The sequence below is a fragment of the Aulonocara stuartgranti genome (genome assembly GCF_965226115.1).
Source record: "Aulonocara stuartgranti genome assembly, chromosome: 6".
In the NCBI taxonomy this organism is placed as follows: Eukaryota; Metazoa; Chordata; class Actinopteri; order Cichliformes; family Cichlidae; genus Aulonocara; species Aulonocara stuartgranti.
In genome coordinates, this window is record NC_138944.1 from 8,288,785 (window position 1) to 8,311,752 (window position 22,968).

At 38.4% G+C, this 22,968-nt stretch overlaps 1 protein-coding gene across 2 annotated transcripts; it reads left to right on the forward strand.

Moving 5' to 3' along the window:
• Positions 1-449: 449 nt before the first annotated feature.
• On the forward strand, positions 450-22,853 carry slc44a2 (solute carrier family 44 member 2 (CTL2 blood group)). 2 transcript variants are annotated; one of them, XM_082537478.1, is made up of 22 exons: positions 450-641; positions 11,508-11,556; positions 11,665-11,738; positions 12,979-13,063; positions 13,903-13,987; positions 14,091-14,210; positions 14,298-14,358; positions 14,445-14,571; positions 16,273-16,356; positions 16,501-16,613; positions 16,693-16,824; positions 16,911-17,010; positions 17,675-17,767; positions 17,901-17,985; positions 18,161-18,423; positions 18,615-18,709; positions 18,887-18,990; positions 19,082-19,155; positions 19,242-19,312; positions 19,412-19,500; positions 19,588-19,672; positions 19,916-20,469. In XM_082537478.1, the coding sequence occupies exons 1-22, from the start codon at positions 605-607 to the stop codon at positions 20,416-20,418; spliced, it is 2,529 nt and encodes an 842-aa protein (XP_082393604.1). In that variant the 5' UTR covers positions 450-604; the 3' UTR covers positions 20,419-20,469. The 2 variants fall into 2 exon arrangements, with proteins under 2 accessions (XP_082393604.1, XP_082393605.1); XM_082537479.1 differs by lacking the exon at positions 19,916-20,469 and adding an exon at positions 22,059-22,853 and having other exon boundaries at positions 453-641.
• Positions 22,854-22,968: the final 115 nt, after the last annotated feature.

Genomic DNA, 22,968 nt, shown 5'->3' on the forward strand with positions numbered 1-22,968 from the left:
AGACTGAGGGGACTGTATTGACAAATTTGGATTTTCTCTCGGTGGCAGAATCCCAGTTGATACTTTTTCTTTTGAAGAGAAGATTGCCAATAAAATTTCATTTTTATGGGGCGGAAAGTTTCATTAATTTGAGGTAAATTTGACAAAAATGTATTTTTCATCACCGTGCTCTTTGTATGAGTCTTCTTTGGGAAGTAGTTCTCTTCGATTCTCAGCAAACGACGTAATGATGTTTAGACAAAATAAATAACTTAAAATAATTACCGTATTATGCAATAATCTTTCTGAATGCGTTATGTTCTTTAAAAGCACATTTGGTCTTTAAATTCTACACATTCCATTGCACAGCCTTTGTCCTCGTCAGGGTAATCCTGAGTGGCTGCAGCAGCTGTCGGTCAGCAGGCCCCGGTCTCTCATTGGCTGGCTCTCCTTTCCGTTAGACTGGAATGCGCTTTGCTCCAATTTGGCTTGGGGTGGTCTCCGTCTTCAGTCTGCTGTGTGGCTGTTGCAGTCGGTCACTGTTATTGATGTTTTTTTGCCTCGACATTTCCATGGAAACTGTCCTGGGTTAGGTCTGGTCAGCAGCAAGCAGCAGTGCGTGAGAATGGAGATGGAGGAGAAAAACCCGGACCCCAAATACGGTAAGAACAGTTTGTTTTACGGCTTTCTCTTCGATCTTTCTTTCTTTTTTCTTTAAACGGGGGAAGAAATGGAAACAATGACTGCAATGGATGGATGGGTGTGGACCTCATGAGTGTCATGCAGATCTGGAGATATCCACATCTTCAGCAACCGGACTATTTTTTTTTCCCGATTTATCTTTAAACTCTGAGAAAACGCCCTTTAAGTTGCATTTAATTATTCAGTTTGCATTGCACAGCGGGTGTAGAATGCGTACTCTAAACGAGTCGTTTATTTGTCATTAAATTACAGCCTGTATAACAAACTAAATATAGCTAAAAAAAAAAAAATCGAACAAAAACTAAAGGTAGTTAATTATTGCTCTTTCGGTTAATTAGGGGTAATAAACAGAACTAGGTTGCCGGGTTTTTCCCTATTAGGCTTTATATGGAGGCGATTCTGTACTGCAGGAACACACAGAAACAGAGCAGAGTGGAGAAGGAGAGCACATATGCTGTCTCTTGGGCTCCATAACCATTTGGTATTTTGTAGATTGACATATGGCTGCTTCATCCACAGATGCACACAGCCTTTTGCAAACACATACATTTCACAGATGTTCACAGCTTTTGTCTATTTATTACATTTTCGTACACTTAGTGTGGAAAAATAATCTTCTATGTCAGTCAAACGTATGACTCATTGCAGATTATTATGTGCCACACATGCATTTTTTCCACCACCACCAAGTTAGCAGCCCACAGCAGCCTGGCGTGGTCTGGGCAGGGTTGTTATTCATATGGACTGTTGAGTCATGAAGTTTTTGTAACCACTGTTATTCTTTCTTTAATACTCCATGTCTACATTATTACATGAAAGGTTGTTCTTAGAAGGCTAAAAACCAAACCACAATCCTCATGCATTGGGAAAACTGCCCTAATACTGCCTTACTATTGAGCTATTCCTTATTTCACAATGCAAATTGAAATGTTAAATCCACATCTTCTCCAGTCAACTCCCATAGTGGGCCATTTCCTTGTGGTTTTCCTGTTGCTATACAGTGATCTGTTTTCCTCAACTGCCCTCTCCCATGACTCAAGGGTCAAAGACCATAAGCCCTTTAAACTCAAGATAAAGGTTTATACGACACCAATGTACAATACACATTTCAGCTCCTTAAACATGAGTTTTTATTTGGAGTTTCAGTTTAAACTGTAAGCAGTCACTGGCTTCTTACTACTATTGCCACATTTCCTCCATGTCTACGAAAGTGTGCGTGCTTGCAGGCAGGCCACAACCCGCTCTGCCTCGCCTGTGTTCAGCCTTGTCTGTACTACCCACTCAACAGATTTAGGAAAGTGATTTTCAGTCAATATCAAGCTGGGAAATAAACACAAACACACACACACACACATACAGCTCTGTACACAGACAGAGATGCCGCTGACGATATTCGTCATTTTTGACGATCATTGATTTAGTTGGTTTTAGAAAATCTGCTTTTTCTTGATGTGAAAAGTAGCGACTCTGAGGAGTAACAAGAGACAGTGATCAAAGCCAGTGGATGACAGATTTATGTATCTCCTTTAAAAAGACTTTAGTATGTTTCCTTGTTCCACTGACCTCATTAGTGGCTTCAGGAGGAGTATTTGAAGCAGTTACAGCTGCTTGGCACAGTACAGGAACAGTTTTACACAGAGTGGCTTCTGTCCTGTATTGTAATGATGTTCAATGAATCTGCGTGCCTGGAATATAAAGATAAAAAATTCAGGGATAAGCACTCTTGTGACGAGATATATTCAGAATGTCTCCTTGTGTATGCAGTCTGTGAGTGTACATACAATCATGCACAACCACAGTAGCCACTATCCCATTAAGGTAGGCAGGGAAAGGTTCATCTGATAACCCCTTTGGGCCCATTAGCACATCATCAGTCATGACATCATCTCTCCCTTAAACACGCACACATACACGCACACAAACAAATACACGCAGAGTCACACACAGTACTATACAACTAAAGGCTGGATCATTGGCAGATACTTTTAACCCGTTACTGACCTGAACCTGAGATCTGAAGGGCCTTATACATTTTCACAGCCTAGGTTCTGTGTAATGAAGTACCTGAGGACATCCGGTTACCAAAGTGAAAAAAATATATGTATGTATTTTTAACCTTTTAAAAAATGTGTTTAAGGTGGCAGACTGACATCAGTGAACATTTTGCCAATTACATAAACGAACAAGACGACTTACACGATATTTGGCAGCCTGAACACAACAACAAGAAGAACAAATCTGCTCGCATGCTTTTCAGCACAATCAGAGATTGTTTTATGGACAAAACAGGCAAAGAGCCGCCTGTTCCTCCAGCTCTAATGGAGCTGTGTCTCACATTCACAGATGGCCCTACAAATGAAAGGCTGAAGGGAGAATCTCTTAATGTTTATCTTCAGAAGAGAGACAGAGGAAACTTAGTAGTGATGGCAGACTGTGTGGGGTAAAACTAAAAAGCAACAATAATAAATGCTGGAGAAGAAATATCTAAGCACTCTGTTATTTATTTATTTATTGCAACTCTTCTTTTACAGTATTCTTGCCCAGAATAAATATTCTTACACCAATAGCTTTATAACAGTTTGGTAGTTTGAGCTCTGTTCCATTCAGGTGCTATGGCTTAGCGGCTCTGCTATCATTGGTAAATTTATGAATGAGAAACACACTGTAAAGTGGGTTGTAGATCCTAATAAAGGTTCAAAAGGTGCTACGTATGTGTAGATCATTCAAAATTATGTCCCCAGTGGCCCCTACTCATTTTGTTTGAAGAGAAAAAGCGAATCTACTACTACTGTTCTTAAAAAAACATCGATGTACGTCAGTGCTAATACAGGTTAAAATGCTTGATTCATAAGAACAAGGCTGATTTTTGTGGTCATGTCTATTTGCAGAAGAGGCCAAGATACAATATTGTGCCCAAGGCTAAAGTCACCCTTCATTTGTTTATATTTTGCTAGAAAAATGAGAAATGGGTGTAGCAAATTATCAAAACATCTGCAAACATTCATAGGGATACAGTATGTAAGGCAAAAACAGAACTTGCACTATTCTCATAGGTTTGAAAGTTAATATTTGACATGATGGCTTTTATTCTTCAGCGCACTCTGAACTCTCTTATACCTGCATTCTTGTAATTACTTAAAATAGCTCAGGGGCAGATACATCTCTCGGGTTTTGTGTCAGGTCTTTACTCGATTTTTGGCTAATTCTTAAAGACATGACCTTCAGATAGTGTGCATCTGCTGTAGATGCTTTTTAAGCCTGCCACTTTGTTTGTCTGTTTCTTTTCATCCTCTTTTTGTCAAGTTTCCTCTCATTTTTAAAAGACTGAGATATTTCAAGTCTCAAGTTAAGACTAGACTAAAAGTAAGTTAGACACAAAACAAAACAGCAAACATGTTTAAAGTGACCCAGCACATGATCACATGGGAAGCTGTGCCCGAGTCTCAGAATGTGTAAATTCAATGCACTAAAACTCCATCCGGCCATCGGCTTTGAACTGAGAACCTCTTTGCTTTGGAACAACCACAAGTGTTCACACGTTGCACACGTTGCACCACCGGTGGTTAGGTTGATTCATTAACCTGTAACCCCAGGAACTCAACTAGTGGTTTTTTTTTTTTTGTTTTTTTTTTTTTTTAAGTTTTACCATTATTTTATTTTATTATTTTATTTTATTAGTGTATTTTACCATTATATAGCTATTTATGAAGAAAAAAATGTAATCAAATGTACTGAGAATGTTTTAGGGTTTTTTTTAAATTTCAGATAAACTTCCTGTGAAATTAATAGTTTAGCTAAGACTTTATGTTCTAACTGCACCATTCTGAGAGTGTTTAAAGAATGTTGTCACGTTTCAGTTCATAAAATGTTCCCACACTGTTACAATCCAACACTGAGTGTGTATTTGAGGTCTGAGATGAAACATTGTTTCATTATGTGATTCTGAAACTGTTTTCATAATGTTGCACTGAGAATGTTTTTCCACTGTAATCTGTCACATGCCAGCAGAGGTGGTCATGTGCCACCAGAGTGGGATGGCGTTATCTCTGATGTGCTTATCAGCTCATTGCTGTGTATATGTCAGACATGCGCAATGCATCAACATTTGCCATTGGATGACTGTGGTTATGATGGCTTTGTTCATTGTTCCGTTTGAAACCACTGAGAGGTGGGTGCACTCAGAATGAGGTAACAAGCTGATAAAACAAAACAGGACGCCGAGGAAACAGAAAGAGGGCAAGTCGGCTAAAATTTTAAGAACAAACGACACAGTAGCTCAGGGGTGAGAAATTTTTTTTTACAGGTGGCAGTGCAGCTGCAGCACATGCAGGCACACTCTGTAAAACACAGCTTATCTTGTTGATTCAGTGAACTGAGCTGAAGTCTGAAATAACCATTATGTGTTGGGGTTAAAGACTGTTTTGATGTGAGAACAAGCACCCACAACTGAAGCAAACACTCTCTGCAGCAAGATGTATAAAACTGGCACATTTTAGTTTTTAGTTCATGTTTTTGGCAGCTTTGGCAGTTATCAGGTGCCACAAGTCTCTGTTTATTTCGATATCCTGTCTCAATTTTTCCATCGATACTTCTTTGCTGCAATTGGGCTGATGCAGCTTTTGCAAGGAGGAAACCCACAGAGTAAAAGAGGGAATTGGAGGTGAAGGCAGAGCTTTGAAATCTAAAATAAGGAAGTGAAGAGTAAGAAGCTAGAGGACACGCAAGCACTGTTATACAGGAAGGACCTTTAAAGAAACAACAACAGAACACAGAACACTGAGACGTATCTGTAAAACCATCCGTGACACAAACTGAGAGCAAAACAGCACCGGAATGACAAAATATGATGGAAAAGGTAATTCGCAAGCCTGCATTTCTTACATAACTGTGACTGAACGTCTTTTTGATAGACTTGTGAGATAGTTGAGTAATGGCTCACAGTCCTCTAATTGTGATGGCTAATGTGCTGCTTCACTGCTAATAAGCATAGTTTGTCTCAGACAACGTGACGCTTTTTGGTCGTTCCTCCATTGTGTGAGGAGAGCACGTATGTTTAAGTTCTATATGTGTGCGTATGTGCAAGGGAGAGTGTATTGTTTCCTCGGTAAGTGTAATGCAGTTAGAAGAAACAGATGGGGCTGGCTCTAGTGCTCGGCCCATTGTTTGTGCTATAGATCCTTTAATAAAAGTATCTGTTTTTAAAAAAATGTTAAAAACTGCTCAACTATAGATTTTAGGAGAAAGTAGTAGGCCAGGTTGACGCTGACAGTAATAGGTCATGTGTGACACATCACAGAGTCTGACATCAGTTCATATTTTAACAGGATGTAGCTTGTGTTTATTAGTGAGAAGTCTTTTCTCACTGATTCTCAAAAACGTTGGCTTGCACTTTTGGCTTCGTTTCACTGTAACCAACGTGGGTTTGGTTTATGCTTCTCTCCCCCGTTGAGTATGAGGTGTTTCCATGGCGGCTGGCGATGTCCACAGGGGGCTCCCACTGTCACCGGGGAGCCATTTTGTGGGTTGCTAGGCATGACGGTCAGGCAGAAGAATCCTTTTGTTCTGTAGAAGTCACTACATGAAGTCACTCTAATGAAATACTCCCTTGTACACATATATACATTCCAGATCAAAGCATTTTCTGCAACACTTTGGCCTGCAGCCTACCTGTAAATGTGTAGTAAATGTAGTGACTATTATTTCGTAGCTAGTTTCACTTTGGTTTAAACACAGAGGCAGTGACAGCTATATTTTGAATGCCTAATTTTTTCTTATTATCCAAATTTCATTTATTTATTTCACTTATTTATTTTCGTGTAAAAATGTACCAAAAGCTGCATATGTAAAGCAGCTTACGTCTTTCTCTTTTTCTCTCTTTTGTTTTTGGTTCTTTCTTTTCTTTCTTCTTTTGCATTTCCATAGTAGACACCACAGATACAGACAGGAAATGTGGTGAGAGACAAAGAGGGAGGATGTGCAACATGACTCCATTATTGAAAGGGCGGGCCTGTCATAAAGTGTTTTTACCATAAGCCCAAAAAAGTGTTGAGCAGCTTTACTGAACACTTAGACAGACGTGTTACATAAAAGAGGAAACTTTTTTCATTACAATTATGACATATGCTATGTCAGTCATAGATAGTGCTATATTTAAAAAAATAAAAAAAAAAGGCCCTTTCCTGATTTTTTGCATATTTGATGCCAAAGCTGTCAGAGCAATCAGGTTGCTTATTTTCCAGTCAGCAGTCCAAGACCCATATAATCAATCTGGTATTATTTTAAACATTAGATGCAGCAGATACAAATTACTGAGAAACAACACTGTCCAACATTTTTGCTTCACCGGGAGTTTTTAATTCTATGCTTTCAGCAAAAATGAAATATGAAGACAAGACACAGCAATGAAGGTTAAAAGGGGTCAATTGTTAAATGTGAAAAATAATGACCTGTGACTCAGGCTGGCTGTTGAAGGTTAGGATGGAGTTTTGCAGAAGAAGGAGGCATGTGAGCTGTTAAACTAATAAGCCAAGAAAGGAGGATAAATCTTGACATATTCCCAGCTGCCTATGTTATGCACTTTATTAGAGTAGCTTTGCATGATTCATTGCTTCAAATAATGTTTATTTATAATTTTTTATCTTAGTCTTGAGGCATACCCTTTGTTTTTCCTTTCGAAGAAACAAGCTCCCTTACCTATTAATAAAGTAGTAGTAATGCAGTATGTACTATTTTACAGAAAAAAAGGGGAAATTATATTAGGTCCCATTTAAAAATCACATTGACAGAACTAAACACATCTAAGCGGGCCAAAGATTTTCTGCTGCCAAACATTATGGCATAGAAATCTGAGTGAAACTCCTGGGTAGCTGAAGAGGCCGATGAATGATGGGATGCAGATGTGCAAGTTGTTGAGGTGCCTCACCCACATGGGCGAGGCAAACTCACAAACACAGAGACGTACACAGGGGACAAGAAACACAGGGAATGGGAGGCAAATGGAAAGACGGGAGTCTTGGTGAAGACCATAAAATATTTATGAAAAATCATTATGGACTCTCAAAATAGCTGTAAATTATATATTATTTTTCTGTAATACAAAAATGTATCTTATATACTTTATTCACAATCCAAAAGCAAAGCCCAACAATGTAATTGTATACCTGTGTTGTTAACTTTTAATACATGTTTGGTGTAGTTGTTCTGCCCCTTATCAAAATAAATTCCAAGAAAATTTAAATTAAAAAAATAACCATGCCCTTAAAAGTTGTTAAAATTGTATGATTAATATAGACAGTGTATCCCATAAACGTAATGTTGTACAAGTACACTGTTATACTGTGAATTTATATTGAGCTGTATCTCCCAGATCTTTCGACATGTGTCTGTCTCAGATAGCTGACCGGTCAGTGTCAGAGCCGACCTGACTGTTGTCCATTCATCCATCGGGTCACCAGTCCAGTGCAGGGATAACACAGAAAGACAAACAGCCATTCACACTCACATTTACACCTACACCAACTTTAGAATCACCAGTTAACCGAACCACAAACATGTGATTTGGACTGTGGGAGAAAGCCAAGGTACCCCGAGAAAATCAGTTCAAACACAGGGAGAACATGAACTCCACACAGAAAAGCCCCAGGCCGCCAGCTTTGAAAGCAGGATCTTTTTTTTTTTTTTTGCTGTGAGGGAACAGAGTTAACCACTGCCCCACTGTGCTCCACTTCTTTCAGCATATGTTTATTTGTTTATTTATAAGGAACCCCATTAGCTTCCACAACAGTGGTTGCTAGTCTTCCTGGGGCCCAAACCATCAAATACCACCAAATAAAATGTTACACAATGAGTTGGATGCAAATTGTCCACATAATTTGGCTTTTACATCCACAATAAGGTTTTACAATTCTGAAAATGTAAACATGTGAATATTAAAAATTATATAAAAAAAAACAAACAAAAAACAAAAAACAAAACACTCAAACAAAATACGCAATTTCCATTACAAGTGACATTACCCTCTACAATTTTTACAAATAAATTAAAAACTGCCTAAATAGGCTTTTAGGTGATTTTTAAAATTATGAATAGAAGCCAATTCTCTAATTGCATAAGGCAACTTATTCCACTGAAAAGATGCTCTAAATATAACAGTTTTTCAAAAAGTTACTTTTAACTCGAGGAGTTACTAAATTGTGGTTAGTTGAAAGATTTAGTTGTGGGCTGTTGACTAAGCGTACTCTACTTCCTGTTAACATGGCTTTGGATTTCGACACGTTTAAAATCATGTTGTTTTTACTTATCCAATCAAACACGTTCAGCAAATCTAGTTGTAATACGCTTGTCAATTCAGAGTGGCTACTGGCTGAATAAAACATGGTGCAATCATCAGCATACATTACAAGATGAGATTTATCCAGGACATACGGCAAATCATTTGTAAAGACTGAGTAGAGAAGTGGACTGAGGCAGCTGCCTTGGGGTAGACCACAGTTCATATAACAGCCCTCCGAGAAATAACCATTATAATAAACCTTTTGCCTTCTTCCAGACAAATAACTTTCCATCCAGCACAAAGCAGCTGGTGAAAATCCATAACATTTTAGTTTATCTATCAAAAGATCATGATTTATCAAATCAAATGCAGCACTAAAATCCAAAAATACCACCCCGGCCAAATTCCCATTATCTAGATATTTGTACCAGTTATCTGTCATGTGAATGAGAGCTGAACTGGTGGAATAACCAGGTTTGTAGGCATGTTGAAACTGAGTGAGTAACTGATTTTCTGTTAGGTAATGTTGAATTTGTTCATAGACAATCCTCTCCATAATTTTACTTAGAACGGGGAGTAGACTAATAGGTCTGCTATTGACACCATTAAAAACGTCATTCTTGTTTTTAGGAATGGGAATTATTTTCGATTCTTTCCACTGCAATGGAAATAAGCTGCATGCCAAAGATCTATTAAATATGTGACATATAGGAAGGGACACAAACTTGGCTGCAACTTTGAGCAGTTTACTGTCTATGTTATCAGAGCCGGAGGATGTATCGTCAGGAAGTGATATCAATAAGCGCTCTACCATCTCTACATTCACTGCCTCAAACTTAAATCGGCATTGCTTATTATTCATGATAACATCCTGTATAAGACGACGTGATAAGGTGGGATCACCTCTGCTCATATTAGATTTTAAATTTGTTATTTTATTGCTGTAATAATTCACAAAATAATTGGCTATGTCCTTAGCTTTACTTATAAATGTACCACCCGTGTAGATGTGAGACATCACCGGAGCAAGATCTCTACCCATTATATTATTTAAAACTTTCCACACCTTTTTGCTGTCCTTATTGGCCTCCTTGAGCTTAAGTTGATAATATTCTTTCTTCTTGCGCCTATTCAATTTAGTTACTTGATTTCTTAACTCGCGATATCTTGCCCACTCTTGTGGACTGACAGACTTATGTGCTTTTGCTTTTGCTATATCCCTTTCTGACATTGCAACCTTAAGTTCATTATCTAACCAAGGTGCGTAGTTCTTTTTAACAGTAAATCTTTTTAAGGGGGCATGTTTGTCAGCCAGGTAGCAAAAGTTTTCAATAAACATAGATAATGCCATATCAGGGTCACTCTCGAGGCAGATGTCAGTCCAGTGAATTTCTTTTACGTCATTAATATACTTATCTGCATTAAAATTTTTGTATGATCTATGAAAAATAATCTTTTGTGCAGTTTTCAGTGGTTTCATTTTCTTGGTCAAACCTACAAGATTATGGTCACTATAACCAACTGGAATAGAAACAATATTAGAGCAATGCTCAGGAACATTTGTATATATATGATCAATATGATCAGTATATATATGATGACCTATGACCTCCTGCGTTGACCGTGACCCGGGTGGGAATGGTGATCATCTGAGACAGGCAACAGGCCGACGCTGATGAACTTATCTTTTTCCTTAAAGGACAAGAAGGAGCTGACCAATTTATATTAAAGTCTCCTAATAAGAACATGTCTTTGTTTTCCTCAGTTACTCTTTCCAGCATTTTACAAATTCGTTTTACATACAACATATTACTACTTGGGGGTCTATAGCAGCAACCTGCTAATACAGGCCTGCCATAGAGCGGGTGTAACTGAACCCACACAATTTCCAGGTCGTTAAACATTAAGTCCATACGTAGTTTGCTTGCCATATTATCATTAATGTATAGGGCTACGCCCCCTCCAAATCTGTTTCTGTCCTTCCTATACAACTTATAACCGTTTATTTCAAATTTATTATTCTCAAAGGCAGCATCTAAATGTGTCTCGGAAATAGCCAGCACACTTATCGTATTTGTTGACAACAGTGACTGAATTTCCTGAACCTTATATTTAAGGCTACAAATATTGACATGAGCCACTGAAAAATCTTTACCGGAGAATCCGGGAATAAGTATAGGATCCAACATTTGCAGACCGATCGATCTCAACAGCTACAAATGGCAACATTGCTGAAGTCTAAATATTAATTCCGGCGTTCTGTGACCTCGGTTTAACAATTAATTTGTCATATTTCAGGATGGCAATATCACCTCTGTCTCTGGCCGCTCTCAGCTGTGGTTGTGGTTTACATTTTAAAAGACGACCATTAATCAAAAAATATCTCTGAAATGAGAACAAATTAAGGAAACCTCGGGTTTCATTTCCCCAGGTTTAATTTTGGGATCAATTCACCGCAGCCTTTGTCAAGTATCAACAGACTGAAAGCCATTGTTTGAAGTCTAATTTCTAATAACAGGCATTACTAAACCTGTTGTTCTGTTTTCGTCCACAGGGGAGTCCAGAAAGTTTGATCCAAACTTCAAAGGGCCGATCCACAACAGGTGAGACGTCTGCTTTGATTACTGGTGATCTTTTGCTGTCGGCTGTATATAGCAGACTTTAATGGCAACATGTTGCACCTGCTTTCCCTTCCTCTTTTCTTTCCTCAGGGGCTGCACAGATATCCTCTGCTGTATACTCTTCATCTTAGCCTTGCTGGGGTACTTTGCTGTGGGTATCATTGGTAAGACTGATCTCTCATCACTATAGTGTGTTCTGAGCATTATTTATATTTAGGTTGTTATGTTTTTTTACCATACAAAATTTGTGCATGGGTGGTGTCTAATATTATTAATCAGAAGTGGGAAGTGAGGCACTACCTTGGGTGGAGTGAGATGAACTTTATTAACATGTAGTCCAAGTCGTGTGAAAATGCCTGTTTTTACAGTAGCCAGTCTACATAAGCCAAGTTATAAATAAAATAGTTTCTGACTGGTTGTAATTCTACTGCCTCAAAGAAGGAAGTAAAACATCCTGTTCAACATCTCTGTGCAGCTCTCCTCCATTGTGAGGTTTGATGAGACAGAAAGCTACTTATGAGCTCGAAGCCAGAATAAACAAGTGAGAGTGATTTTTCCAAAGGTTTTCTCATCATTAGGCACCACAGAGGTAACACTACCAATAACAGCTCCCAGCTACTTGCATTTTGGAAACATTTGTGAAAATTCAACCATTGGCAAAGTTATTTAGGTCAAAACACCTGCCTGTTTATTGTGCATCATGCACACTGATTACTGCACGTACTACAACATCTGTTTACAAAGTAATTATTTGCATTATCTGCGACTTGAAGTCTTGCACATCGGCTACATTCCCTCCACCCAACCACAAGCCCCCACTACAACCAATACCTTTGAAAAGCAACATAAGTGGCCATCGGTTTTCAAGCAAAACATACAATGTACATTTACTGTTAAATTATAACACATATTCCCAACCTCACAGGACTTATCTAGCAATTTATTAGTGACTTTATAAATAGATTGCAGCTTAGAAAAACCAGGAAATGTCTCAGACACCACCCAGTGGGAAGGAAATATAGCTGAAGCCAAAGTTAGCTGAAATAGATAAGCGTTACGCAACATGTTTTATTTTTATGTTATGAGTTACACTGAGGATCACGCCAGTCTGTCCCACACTCTGTGTATGCTGTCAAAGCTGGAAGGTGTTTACACATTAAAGTCACAATACTGTGTGGGTCTACTTTCTCAGTCTTTCTTTTTAACTCCTTCATGAGGCTGTTGTCTAATTTAAGACCAGGAGCTTTTTTAAACTCAGACTTTAATTCAGAAATGTTCATATATCTGAATTTCTAAATGTATTAGAAGATGTTTATTTTATTTAAGCATTAAATAAAAGGAGCGTGCTCATGAGGAATTTAAGATGGTATTTTATTTCTTTACTTCCTGATGTTCTCTTTGCAGCCTGGTCTCAAGGGGACCCCAGGAAAGTCATTTATCCCACAGACAGCAGAGGTCAGTTCTGCGGACAAGCTGGAACACCTCTGGAGTAAGTTACAGTGTAAAAGAGCATTTGTGTTCTTGGAAACCTTCTATAATTGGATGATCTTAAGTATGATAATACTATAATAACAACAATAAAAATAATTGCTTTAATCTCATACTCTTTATTTAGTGCTTACATTTATTTATGATGAATGCAGGTGGTCACAACAGTTTAAGAAATGTTCAGAGTTACTTGTGTGGCCACTTTGATCAACACAGGCCACTGTAGCAGTCAGCAAATGCAGTTATTTTACAAGTGATATGGCCTGTTTTACTAACACACACCAAAGGATTTGTTTGGAGGAAATACTGGTACTTTAATTGCATGTTACTCAGCCTGAACTATGAAATAATTACAAGAAATCAAATCAAATTTTCTATTCTAATTCTAACTGGAGAGTTTATTGAATCTTCTGACAAGTGTTGAGCGGGCGGGCAGCCCGGGTTCGAGTCCAACCCGCATGTCTTCCCCACTCTCTCTGCCCCTGCTTTCCTGTCCTCTCTTCACTGTGTCTATCAAATAAAAGTTGAAAAAGGCCAGAAAAAAAACATTATTCTTAGCAACATTGTGATGAGGTTTTTCCTCTGGTACAGAGGAAAAAAATAGGTATTCTTTTGTAGATACACTAATCGATAGCGAAATCCAACAGGTGACCAGGAAACAAAACCAAACCACAAAAGATGGTGATCACAGTTGTAGAAGAAATAAAGTTCCCTAAAAGACAATGGATAAAATAGGACTTCAAATCAAGACTTCAGAAACCATAGAGTTATATTACAATGACTGCATCCTTATCGTCTATGAAGACCTAATAACATTGTCATTTCACTGTGACACAACAGGAAGAAACCACTTCTGTTCTACTTCAACATCCTGAAATGTGCCAGCCCTCTTGTGCTGCTGGAGTTTCAGTGTCCCACCACACAGGTCAGAAGCATTACTCACTTTATTTTAAGTTGTTCTCAGTCTACTGTAAAGTGTTGAAGTTACGCGGTTAAATGTTAATGTCTTTGTTGTTACATGTGTGCAGTTATGCGTGGAAAGCTGTCCTAATAGGCATCTTACATTGATAAAAGCCAAGGTAGGAAATAAAGATGACCAGGAATACTACAAAAAATACTGCAAGGAAGGAGTGGACTTCACTGGACTGGTAAGCATTGAAAAATTAGATTATTCATATTGTACACATTTCAAGGGGTTCTGCTAAATGTGAAGTAAATTGACTGTTTTCTATCAGAGTCCGCCAGAGATCCTTAAAGATGGCTTGTGCCCAGCTATGCTGATGCCCAGTAAAGCCTGTAAGTGAGATTCTCTGTGTTAAACTGTTTTAAAGGACTTTTGTTTCTGCAGGAAAGTGAAACTAATAAAACCCCTCCCTCCACAGTCACACGCCGGTGCCTTCCTGCTTTGGCAACATTAAAAGGTGGTGTTGTGGTGGTGGGCAACGAGACGACTTTCGATGACGGAAATAGTGGCACTGTCAATGCCAGTGATGTGCTGGAGGCATCAAAGTGAGTGTTTTTCATTGTATAGCAACATGTATGTGCAGCATGTTGCTATTTTATGTTGTCTTAAACCCATAAAACATAAACAACAAAGTGTGTGAAATGAGTTTGACCAAGTGAAACTTTTCCTTCATATTTGTTCTTCTTTGTTCATTAAATTTAATGTTTGATTAGCTAGTTTGATGATTAATTTATTAATTCAATATCAGCCTTAAGCTGTAAGCGTAAGACTCTTTCAGCCCTGTCCAACTGCTGTTTAGTGAATGATTGCTTGTTTTCAATGACCTTGGCACTTATCATGCTAGACATGAGGCATATCAGCTTATCAGTCTCCCTTTACATCTCACTGCAGTGACCCTGGCTGAAGCCTCTGTGTGCTTCAGTTCTGCTCTATTTGTGTTTACCTCAGAAGGTCCTTGTGTTACTGTTTTCCTTCCTGCTCTCACTGCAGAGAGGTTTTCATTGCTCCCTGTATGTTATTCAAGAAGATGATGAGTAATACTTCCTGTTGTTTTCTTGCAGCTGACAGCTTCCTAGAGCTGGATAGCTTCATGCTCCAATACTAAATTGTATGTGGCATATTATGTCAGATATGTTTTCATATAAATTTCATATAAATTTATAACTTAATTATTTTGTCTGGTGACAGCTATGCTTGTTTTCTTAATCTTAGTCTATTAGTTCCTCGGTATAGATGTCCAAAGCTAACAAAAGGTTATTGGACAGCTAATGTTAAATGTTAAATATTCAAAGGTTAAAACTGTAGCACTAACATCACTGGAACACTGGAAGTGGTGTAAAATCCAAAATTCAGATCATAAATGACCTAGCATGAGATCATAGGGTAGTGATTCATCAGCATAGCAAACAGTACAGACAATAGTTAGGAGAAAGGTCCAAAACTACTGAGTCCGTGCACAAAAGCAACACAAGGAATTCCCTTGAACAAAATAAAGCAAAGTCCTGTGAAATATAACAAGAAATAACTGAACAAAACCCCAAAACATCCTTGTAGCCTCTGATGAAGGTCAGTCAACCTTTGGAGGAAGCCTTGTGTCTCTTAAACCTTTTTAACCTATGGGTAGTCACTCTGAAGTCATATCATGTCAGGGCAACACTACTAAATGAAGTTAGTGTTTAGCCGTGTGTAGCAGGCAAAACAGTCCTCTTCATTGTTTTAGTAAGTTTTTACAGACAGCTGCAGAATGGTGGTAAACTGAAAAGACAAAATGTTTCTGAAAATGTGTTAAAATAGCAGAGAGCTTATGATATATTTCAGTAATTGATCGGTTCATGTGGACATGTGCAGAGGAGACAGTGGATTCATTGGGCAAAGGATGACAAATATAGAGCTGCTAGGTTGAAGGAAAAGAGGAAGAGGCCTCAAACAAGGTTAATGGAGGTAATGAAGGATGATATGAAGAGGGTTAGTGTGACAGAAGAGATAGGGGGCAGATCCACTGTGGTGACCTGTAAAGGGAGCAGCTGAAAGAAAAAGCTGAAGAAGAAGAAGATCAGTTTGTTTACATGACCATTTCTGACTTTTTGAGTAACCTTTTCTTATCTTTTGTGACTTTTAGGGCTCTATACAACATGGGGTTCTTTTTAAGCATCCGTTCTCTAATAAACATAATATTTCTAATATGACAGTTAAATGTTTAAGGATATAATTGGTCATGTTTTTAGACTCATTTCATTTTGTTACAGGAAGTCAAATATAGCTGTGGAAGCTCGTCAGGTTGCCATGAGAATCTTTGAGGACTACACTCATTCTTGGCATTGGATATTACTGTAAGTCTCCCTACTCTCTGCTATCACAGTAATAGACTAAATGTTCAATCACAGAACTACATAACTTATAAATTAGGATATAAAACCAGAATATATAGACAGAACACCTTCATCACCAAGTCATTAACCATAATATGTGTCCAGCGGTCTGGTGATAGCCATGGTCGTCAGCTTGATTTTCATCGTCCTGCTGCGATTCTTGGCTGGCATCATGGTCTGGATCATGATTATTTTGGTTATCCTAGTCATTGGTTATGGTAAGTCCTTAGCTTCTGACAAAGTTAAAGATTGTTCTGACTGAAAAAAAGGTCAGCCAATTAACTTGTCCATTTTTAGGCATTTTCCACTGTTACATGGAGTTTGCCAGCTTGAAGGGTGAGCCTGGTGCTGATGTCACCATCCGTGACCTGGGCCTGCAAACGGACTTCTCTGTCTACCTGCAGATCAGGCAGACCTGGCTGGCTTTCAGTAAGCACAGACACACTTTCATTGTTTAGCATGTCTGTGGATGAAGAGTTGACAAATCCCATTAATCTGTTGTGTTCTGTTCGCAGTGATTATCCTGGCTATTGTGGAGTTCATTATCATCCTGCTACTCATCTTCCTCAGGAAGAGAATAATGATTGCCATTGCCCTCATCAAAGAGGCCAGCAGGTCAGTGTGAAATGTGATTTACACCAGGATCTCCCTGGTCTGTTCTCCTGGTTAAAATTAAAAAGTAACCAGATGTGCTCACATATTTAAAAAGTTAGCAGTAGATCAGATGAGAATTATCCCTCGCTGTTTTGATCTTATGGTATGCAGCTTTAATGTTGCACATCTCGTCTCTAGCCTGGCATGACTAGAAATCAGATGGAGTTTTATTAATTTAATTGCCAGCTGTTATGTTAGAGTACGCCTGTCTAGTGTTAAACAGCTGAGATAAAACAGACAAAATTAACCACCAGTGGGTAAAAGTAGCAGAGTACGTCACTTCTTAAGAATCAGATATTTCCTGTATGACAAACCCGAAGACCAAATGTAGCTCAGTGGACTATTGCACATGCATTCATAAGATGTGCATGAACTATTTCTGTCCCAGCAAGTGTTAGGCAATAATATGTTAATGCTGTAATCATTGCTGGTGCTAAAAGATTAATTGCATTTGTTTCCTTAGCAATAAAACATCATTGTAAATCAGCTTTACCTCTCCTGCTATACAGTATTGCACTCTTAGAACAAATGTATTAAAAAAAATGTGTTGGACACATTTAACAAATTTTGTGTGAATTTTGACATGACGTTTTTAAAAAAAAATGTATACCATTTTCTTTGTCAGAGCTGTTGGCCACGTTATGTCATCGCTGTTCTACCCACTGCTGACCTTTGCCCTTCTGGCTGTGGTGATCGCTTACTGGGCCATTACTGCAGTGTATCCTTTCAGTTGTCTATGATAATCAAAGATAATCCGAACCTAATTGTCTCCTTTCATCACGGTAGCAGGTATAGCATGACTTTTAAGCAAGGATGTACTTTGCATTCTTCTCCTTGACATGTCTGAACAGCTTCTTATCCACCTCTAATGAGCAGGTGTACAAAGTTTTCAACACCTCTGTCTGCCCATTCTCACGAGAGACCTGTAACCCCAAGGTATGCTTCTAAATGTCACTGTTCTGTTAAATTAGCCTGCTAAAGATATTGTAGGTGGCAAGGTGGCAAAGTTATTGGTTGTAAACAAGCACCTGTTTACCTGCACAGCAGCATAGATCACAGAACGAAAGATGTCTTACAATATGCCCCTTCTCTCTCTTTCTCTTGTTCAAAGACATTCAACTCCTCCAATGCATCACTTGTGTGTCCAGATGCAGAGTGCCTGTTTGCTTTTTATGGTGGTGAGACTCTCTACCATAAATACCTCATCCTCTTTCAGTTCTACAACGTCTTCCTTTTCTTTTGGTGTGCAAACTTTGTGACGGCCTTGGGCCAAGTCACTCTGTCGGGTGCATTTGCATCATATTACTGGGCCTTCAAGAAGCCTGAGGATATCCCTGCCTACCCCATCTTCTCCTCTCTTGGAAGGGCCCTAAGGTTAGAAAATACATTTTTAATAATAACAGTTTTTTTATTTGTAGAATTGTTTTAGCGCAGCTTGAAAGGCTTACATGGTAAGATATCTACAACGCTGACAGGAAGTTTTCTCCAAAATGTTTAAACTTTTGTTACCCTAAGATAGAATGACTGATGCTCACAACTAGCCTCTGTTTCCTTGTGCTGATTAGATACCACACAGGCTCTCTGGCTTTTGGCTCTCTCATCCTGTCTTTAGTCCAAGTTATCAGGGTCCTTCTGGAGTATCTGGATCACAAGTTAAAAGGTGAGCTATAACATGTTACATTTGCCTTTTGGTCTCTGTTTATTGTCTTATAATTAAACTCTGTGTTTATATGCATTTACGTTGTTGATACAGACTGTTAAATATACATGCAAACTGCAAGTTTTGCATGTAAAGTACTTGATTCTTATGTTATCATAAACTGTTCCTGCTTCTAAGGTGCTCAAAACAAATTTGCTAAGTTTCTGCTAAGCTGCTTGAAGTGCTGCTTCTGGTGTCTGGAGAAATGTATCAAGTTCCTGAACAGAAATGCGTACATCATGGTGAGTTCCTGTAACTGGACACAGCGGCCTGACAGACCGTCTCAACCGTTAAAGCGCTTCACGATCGTCTTTTTAAATTTTTTTCCTCTAGATTGCAATCTATGGAAAAAACTTCTGCACCGCAGCTCGAGATGCCTTTTTCCTTCTCATGAGAAACATTATTCGGTGAGATTTCATTCATATTCATATTTTATTCACTATTTGCTATTCTTAGCGTGTTTTAATTCAACACTCTCTCATATTCTGCACAGGGTGGCTGTTTTAGATAAAGTGACCGACTTCCTGCTGTTCCTTGGGAAGCTCCTTATTGTTGGCATTGTTGGTAAGAGAGTTTTTTTTAATTTTATTTTTAGATCCAACTGCAGAGAGAAAAATCTGCCTTTCTAGTGTAGATCTACTAATTCACCTTTTTCCTGCATAGGGATTTTCTCTTTCTTCTTCTTCTCCGGAAGAATCAAAGCTGTAGAGCAGGCTGCTCCATCTCTCAACTACTATTGGGTCCCAATACTGGTAGGCACAATTATATTAATAAGGTTTGGTGTTAGTCTTCAGTTTGTCTGTGGCCATTTAATGACATGTGTGACTTTCTCCTGTTAGACAGTGGTAGTGGGATCCTACCTCATCGCCCATGGCTTCTTCAGTGTGTATGCTATGTGTGTGGACACACTTTTCCTCTGCTTCTGTGAGTAATTTTTGCCAAATATCCACATTTCCTCTCTTCCTTTTTTACAAACAGCTGTCTAAATGTGAGCTGCTGGTTTCGTCTTCTTCCTAACCGTTTTCTGACCTTTCTTCTCTTTGTCTCATTTTTCCTATTAATTTCACTTTACTTTAAACCCTACACGTTCCTTTCTTTCACCTTTTCATTTTCCCTTAATTTTCCATTAACCCATTCAAAAACACAACATACCCATGCACTTATAAGGTGAGGACTTGGAAAGAAATGACGGCTCTTCTGAAAGGCCTTACTTCATGTCCCCTGAGCTGCATGATATCCTTTCCAAATCAAAGCCGGTGGAGGAAGATCGCAATGGTGTTGAGCAGGCGGATGCTGCGAAACAAGTGGACGAAGTTAAAGTGGAGGAGGAAACACCTCTTCAGCAGCAGGATGGAGAAATACAGCTGAAAGAACAGACAAAGCTGAAGGGGGAAAATGAGGAGGAGCAGGCTTTGCAATCAAAGATAGATGCTGACGAGTCAAAAGAGGAGAAGACGGAAGAACAAAAGATCAGTCTGGAAGATGAGACTGAAAGGAAAGAAGAACCAGAAGTGAAAGAGATGTCAGAAAAGCAGGAGTTGAAAACGGAGGAAAAGGTGGAGGAGGTGTCCGCTGCACCTGCGGAGGCAGAGAAAGAGGAGACTGGTGAAAAGAATGAGAAAAAAGAGGAGACTAAGGAAGAAAAACCTTCATCTGGACCACAGGAGTAGATGTTGCAAAGCACCTGAGGCTCAGAAAATCTCATAGAGCATAAAGAATGAAAGATGTGCAACTATACCTTTGTGATATGGACCTGTTAAATGTATGCCATACAACAAGCTAAAGTTTCAGATTGCTTTGCTATGTGAGTATAGGAGGGATGTCCACCTGGAGAGGGTTGAAGGTTTGAAGCAGGTCAAAAGCCCAGTGCATCTCTGTAGCTTGAAAAAAAACAAAACGCTCTTTGTGTTGGTTTTAGAACAGTGTTGGTTTTTATATCGTGAAGATCTGTTGAACATCGTGAGTGCTGAACCTGTGCCTGATTACTGTCACTAATATTTGTTGTCTTAATGCTGTTAACAAATGCACTACAGATACACTTAAGTACCGTGTTTACAGTCAGAACAAACACATCTCAATCAAATCTCTTTCACTGTTTACAATAATACCAGCTGACGCCAAAATGTTAACAGACATATTTGATATACTGTATGAATATTGGATTTTTTCCCCTATGGAACTTGTACATATACAGTAGTGTACATCTGTTATGTATTTTTTGGCTTCAGTCAAGTGGAGATCCTTGCAGAGAGGGGTTCCATATATTGTCTTTCCACCTACTTGCCTTGGTATTTTGGACTGACGTAAGTGCTGTGATTGTGTCGCCATGATGAAGCCATCGTGACCTCTCGGACTCTACGAACCCCCCAGTTTGTTTACTGATGCCTCCTGCCTTGCTCTGTCCCTCCCCTTAAATCTCTCTCTCTTTAAGCACTGCATGGTACTGACATGACCTTCTGAATGCTAACTAACATCTTAAGTCTCTGGATGCTTTTGTACCTTTTTCTTGTCACTTTGTGAAAAATCTAAGTCGTTTTTCCACTAAATTTTCTGATGACATTCCGTCATCACTGCGTGTCAATCTTGATTAAAGGTGATTGTATTTTAATCGTAGTAGTTCAGAATTTCAAGTTTGGTTGGTGTTTTGAAGCAGGTGAGTTTTCATGTGAAATAAATCCCTGGCAATGATTTAAAGCACCTTTAAAGCACACAACAACAAATTTTACATGCCAAAATCAGTCTGTATAAATTTCTCTTCTTCTTCCTTCTTAAAATAATTATCACTTGAATAAATCTACAGTTGGGCTTTAGATACTTAAATCAGAATATCTCTCTCTTTGTTATTAAGAGCATTTTCTTCACAATTGTTTCCCATTTATAGCTTGTGAGCCCTTAAAAGAAGTGGCATCGTGTATACATTGTGACCCTTAATCACATGCTATTGAATTTTGTGTGGAAGTTACTTGTGAACAGTTTGAACTAAGAGATACATGATGAGGTACATGAAGAAAGGAATGAGAAAAGTCATTAAAATAAACGATACATTGTAACCTAAATGTGCCTTTTCCCCTTTTTTCCTTTTAGTCATGTCATTCAGGGTTTTTTAGGAGTATTTAAAGGATCCCCCCCCCCCCCCCCCCCCACCTATTTAGATAATACTCAAAGCAATTTACTTAAGTACACCTTAGGGGGCTGTAAGATAAAACTGGCGGCAGATAGACGATGCATAAATAAAAGAAAGATAGATTACAGATCTGTGTTGGTGTGTGTGAGAAAATTGTTCTTCAACTCTCTCTTGTCCATGTTGCAGTGGAGGACCTGGAGCGCAATGATGGATCACAGGAGAGGCCGTATTTCATGTCACAGGACCTGCTCACACTCCTCAAGAAGTCTAATGAAGATTACAAATCAATGGACTAAGCCTCAGTTTGTATTCATGGGTGTATTTTTCTGTGTGTGTGTGTGTGTGTGTGTCTCAAGTTAAAAGAACAAAAGGAGGAATTACAGTGCCATTTCATTTGTACATAAACAGTGTATTTGTATCTAACTGTCAAATCGGATTCATTTATATTGGTTTTATAATATTACTCTTTGTTTTGTATTTTGTGACAAACTCTTAATTATCTCTCTTTACCTGCATGCACAGGTTGAGATTTATTACAGAAGGAAAATGTGAGCTGGAGTTACAGATGATAAGCCCTGTTGCCTTAAGAGCTATTGCTTTCTGTTTCATTGTATATTTGGATTTTATGTCTATATGGAAGTTTCAGTGGGTACAGTTTAAGGCAGATTGAATAAAGCTGTGCTTTATTAGTTTAACTAAGCATATTACACTGTTTAAAAATTAACTCACCAAAGCAAAATTCCTTAACTGCAAGTGATTAAATCTTAGTATGATAACCAAAGCCTTAAGAGATTACAAATGACCCAAGTGGTTTAACCTGGATATAGACTCAATATTTTAATAGCTTTGTCTTTATTCTTTTTTGTGTCATACATGCCACTGAAAATGAAACATGTTCATACTGTGTGAATTTTGACTTTGTAAAATGTTTACATTGTCTTTTCTTTTGTATTCAACTAATAAATGTTGGTTTTGACATCCTTTTTTGTTTTTAGTGTTTTGTTGGTTTCTTTAAGCTTTTCTTTATCATTGGATTATCATTATGACTGATTTACTCAGTCCAGCTGTCCATTACTATATGGTGCTGCTTGATAAT

Coding starts and splice junctions, on each gene's coding strand:
- slc44a2 (XM_082537478.1), top strand. CDS start 605: ATGGAGATGGAGGAGAAAAACCCGGACCCCAAATACG. Junction 16,357..16,500: donor TCTTGGCATTGGATATTACT/GTAAGTCTCCCT, acceptor ATATGTGTCCAG/CGGTCTGGTGATAGCCATGG. Junction 18,991..19,081: donor ACAGAAATGCGTACATCATG/GTGAGTTCCTGT, acceptor TTTTTCCTCTAG/ATTGCAATCTATGGAAAAAA.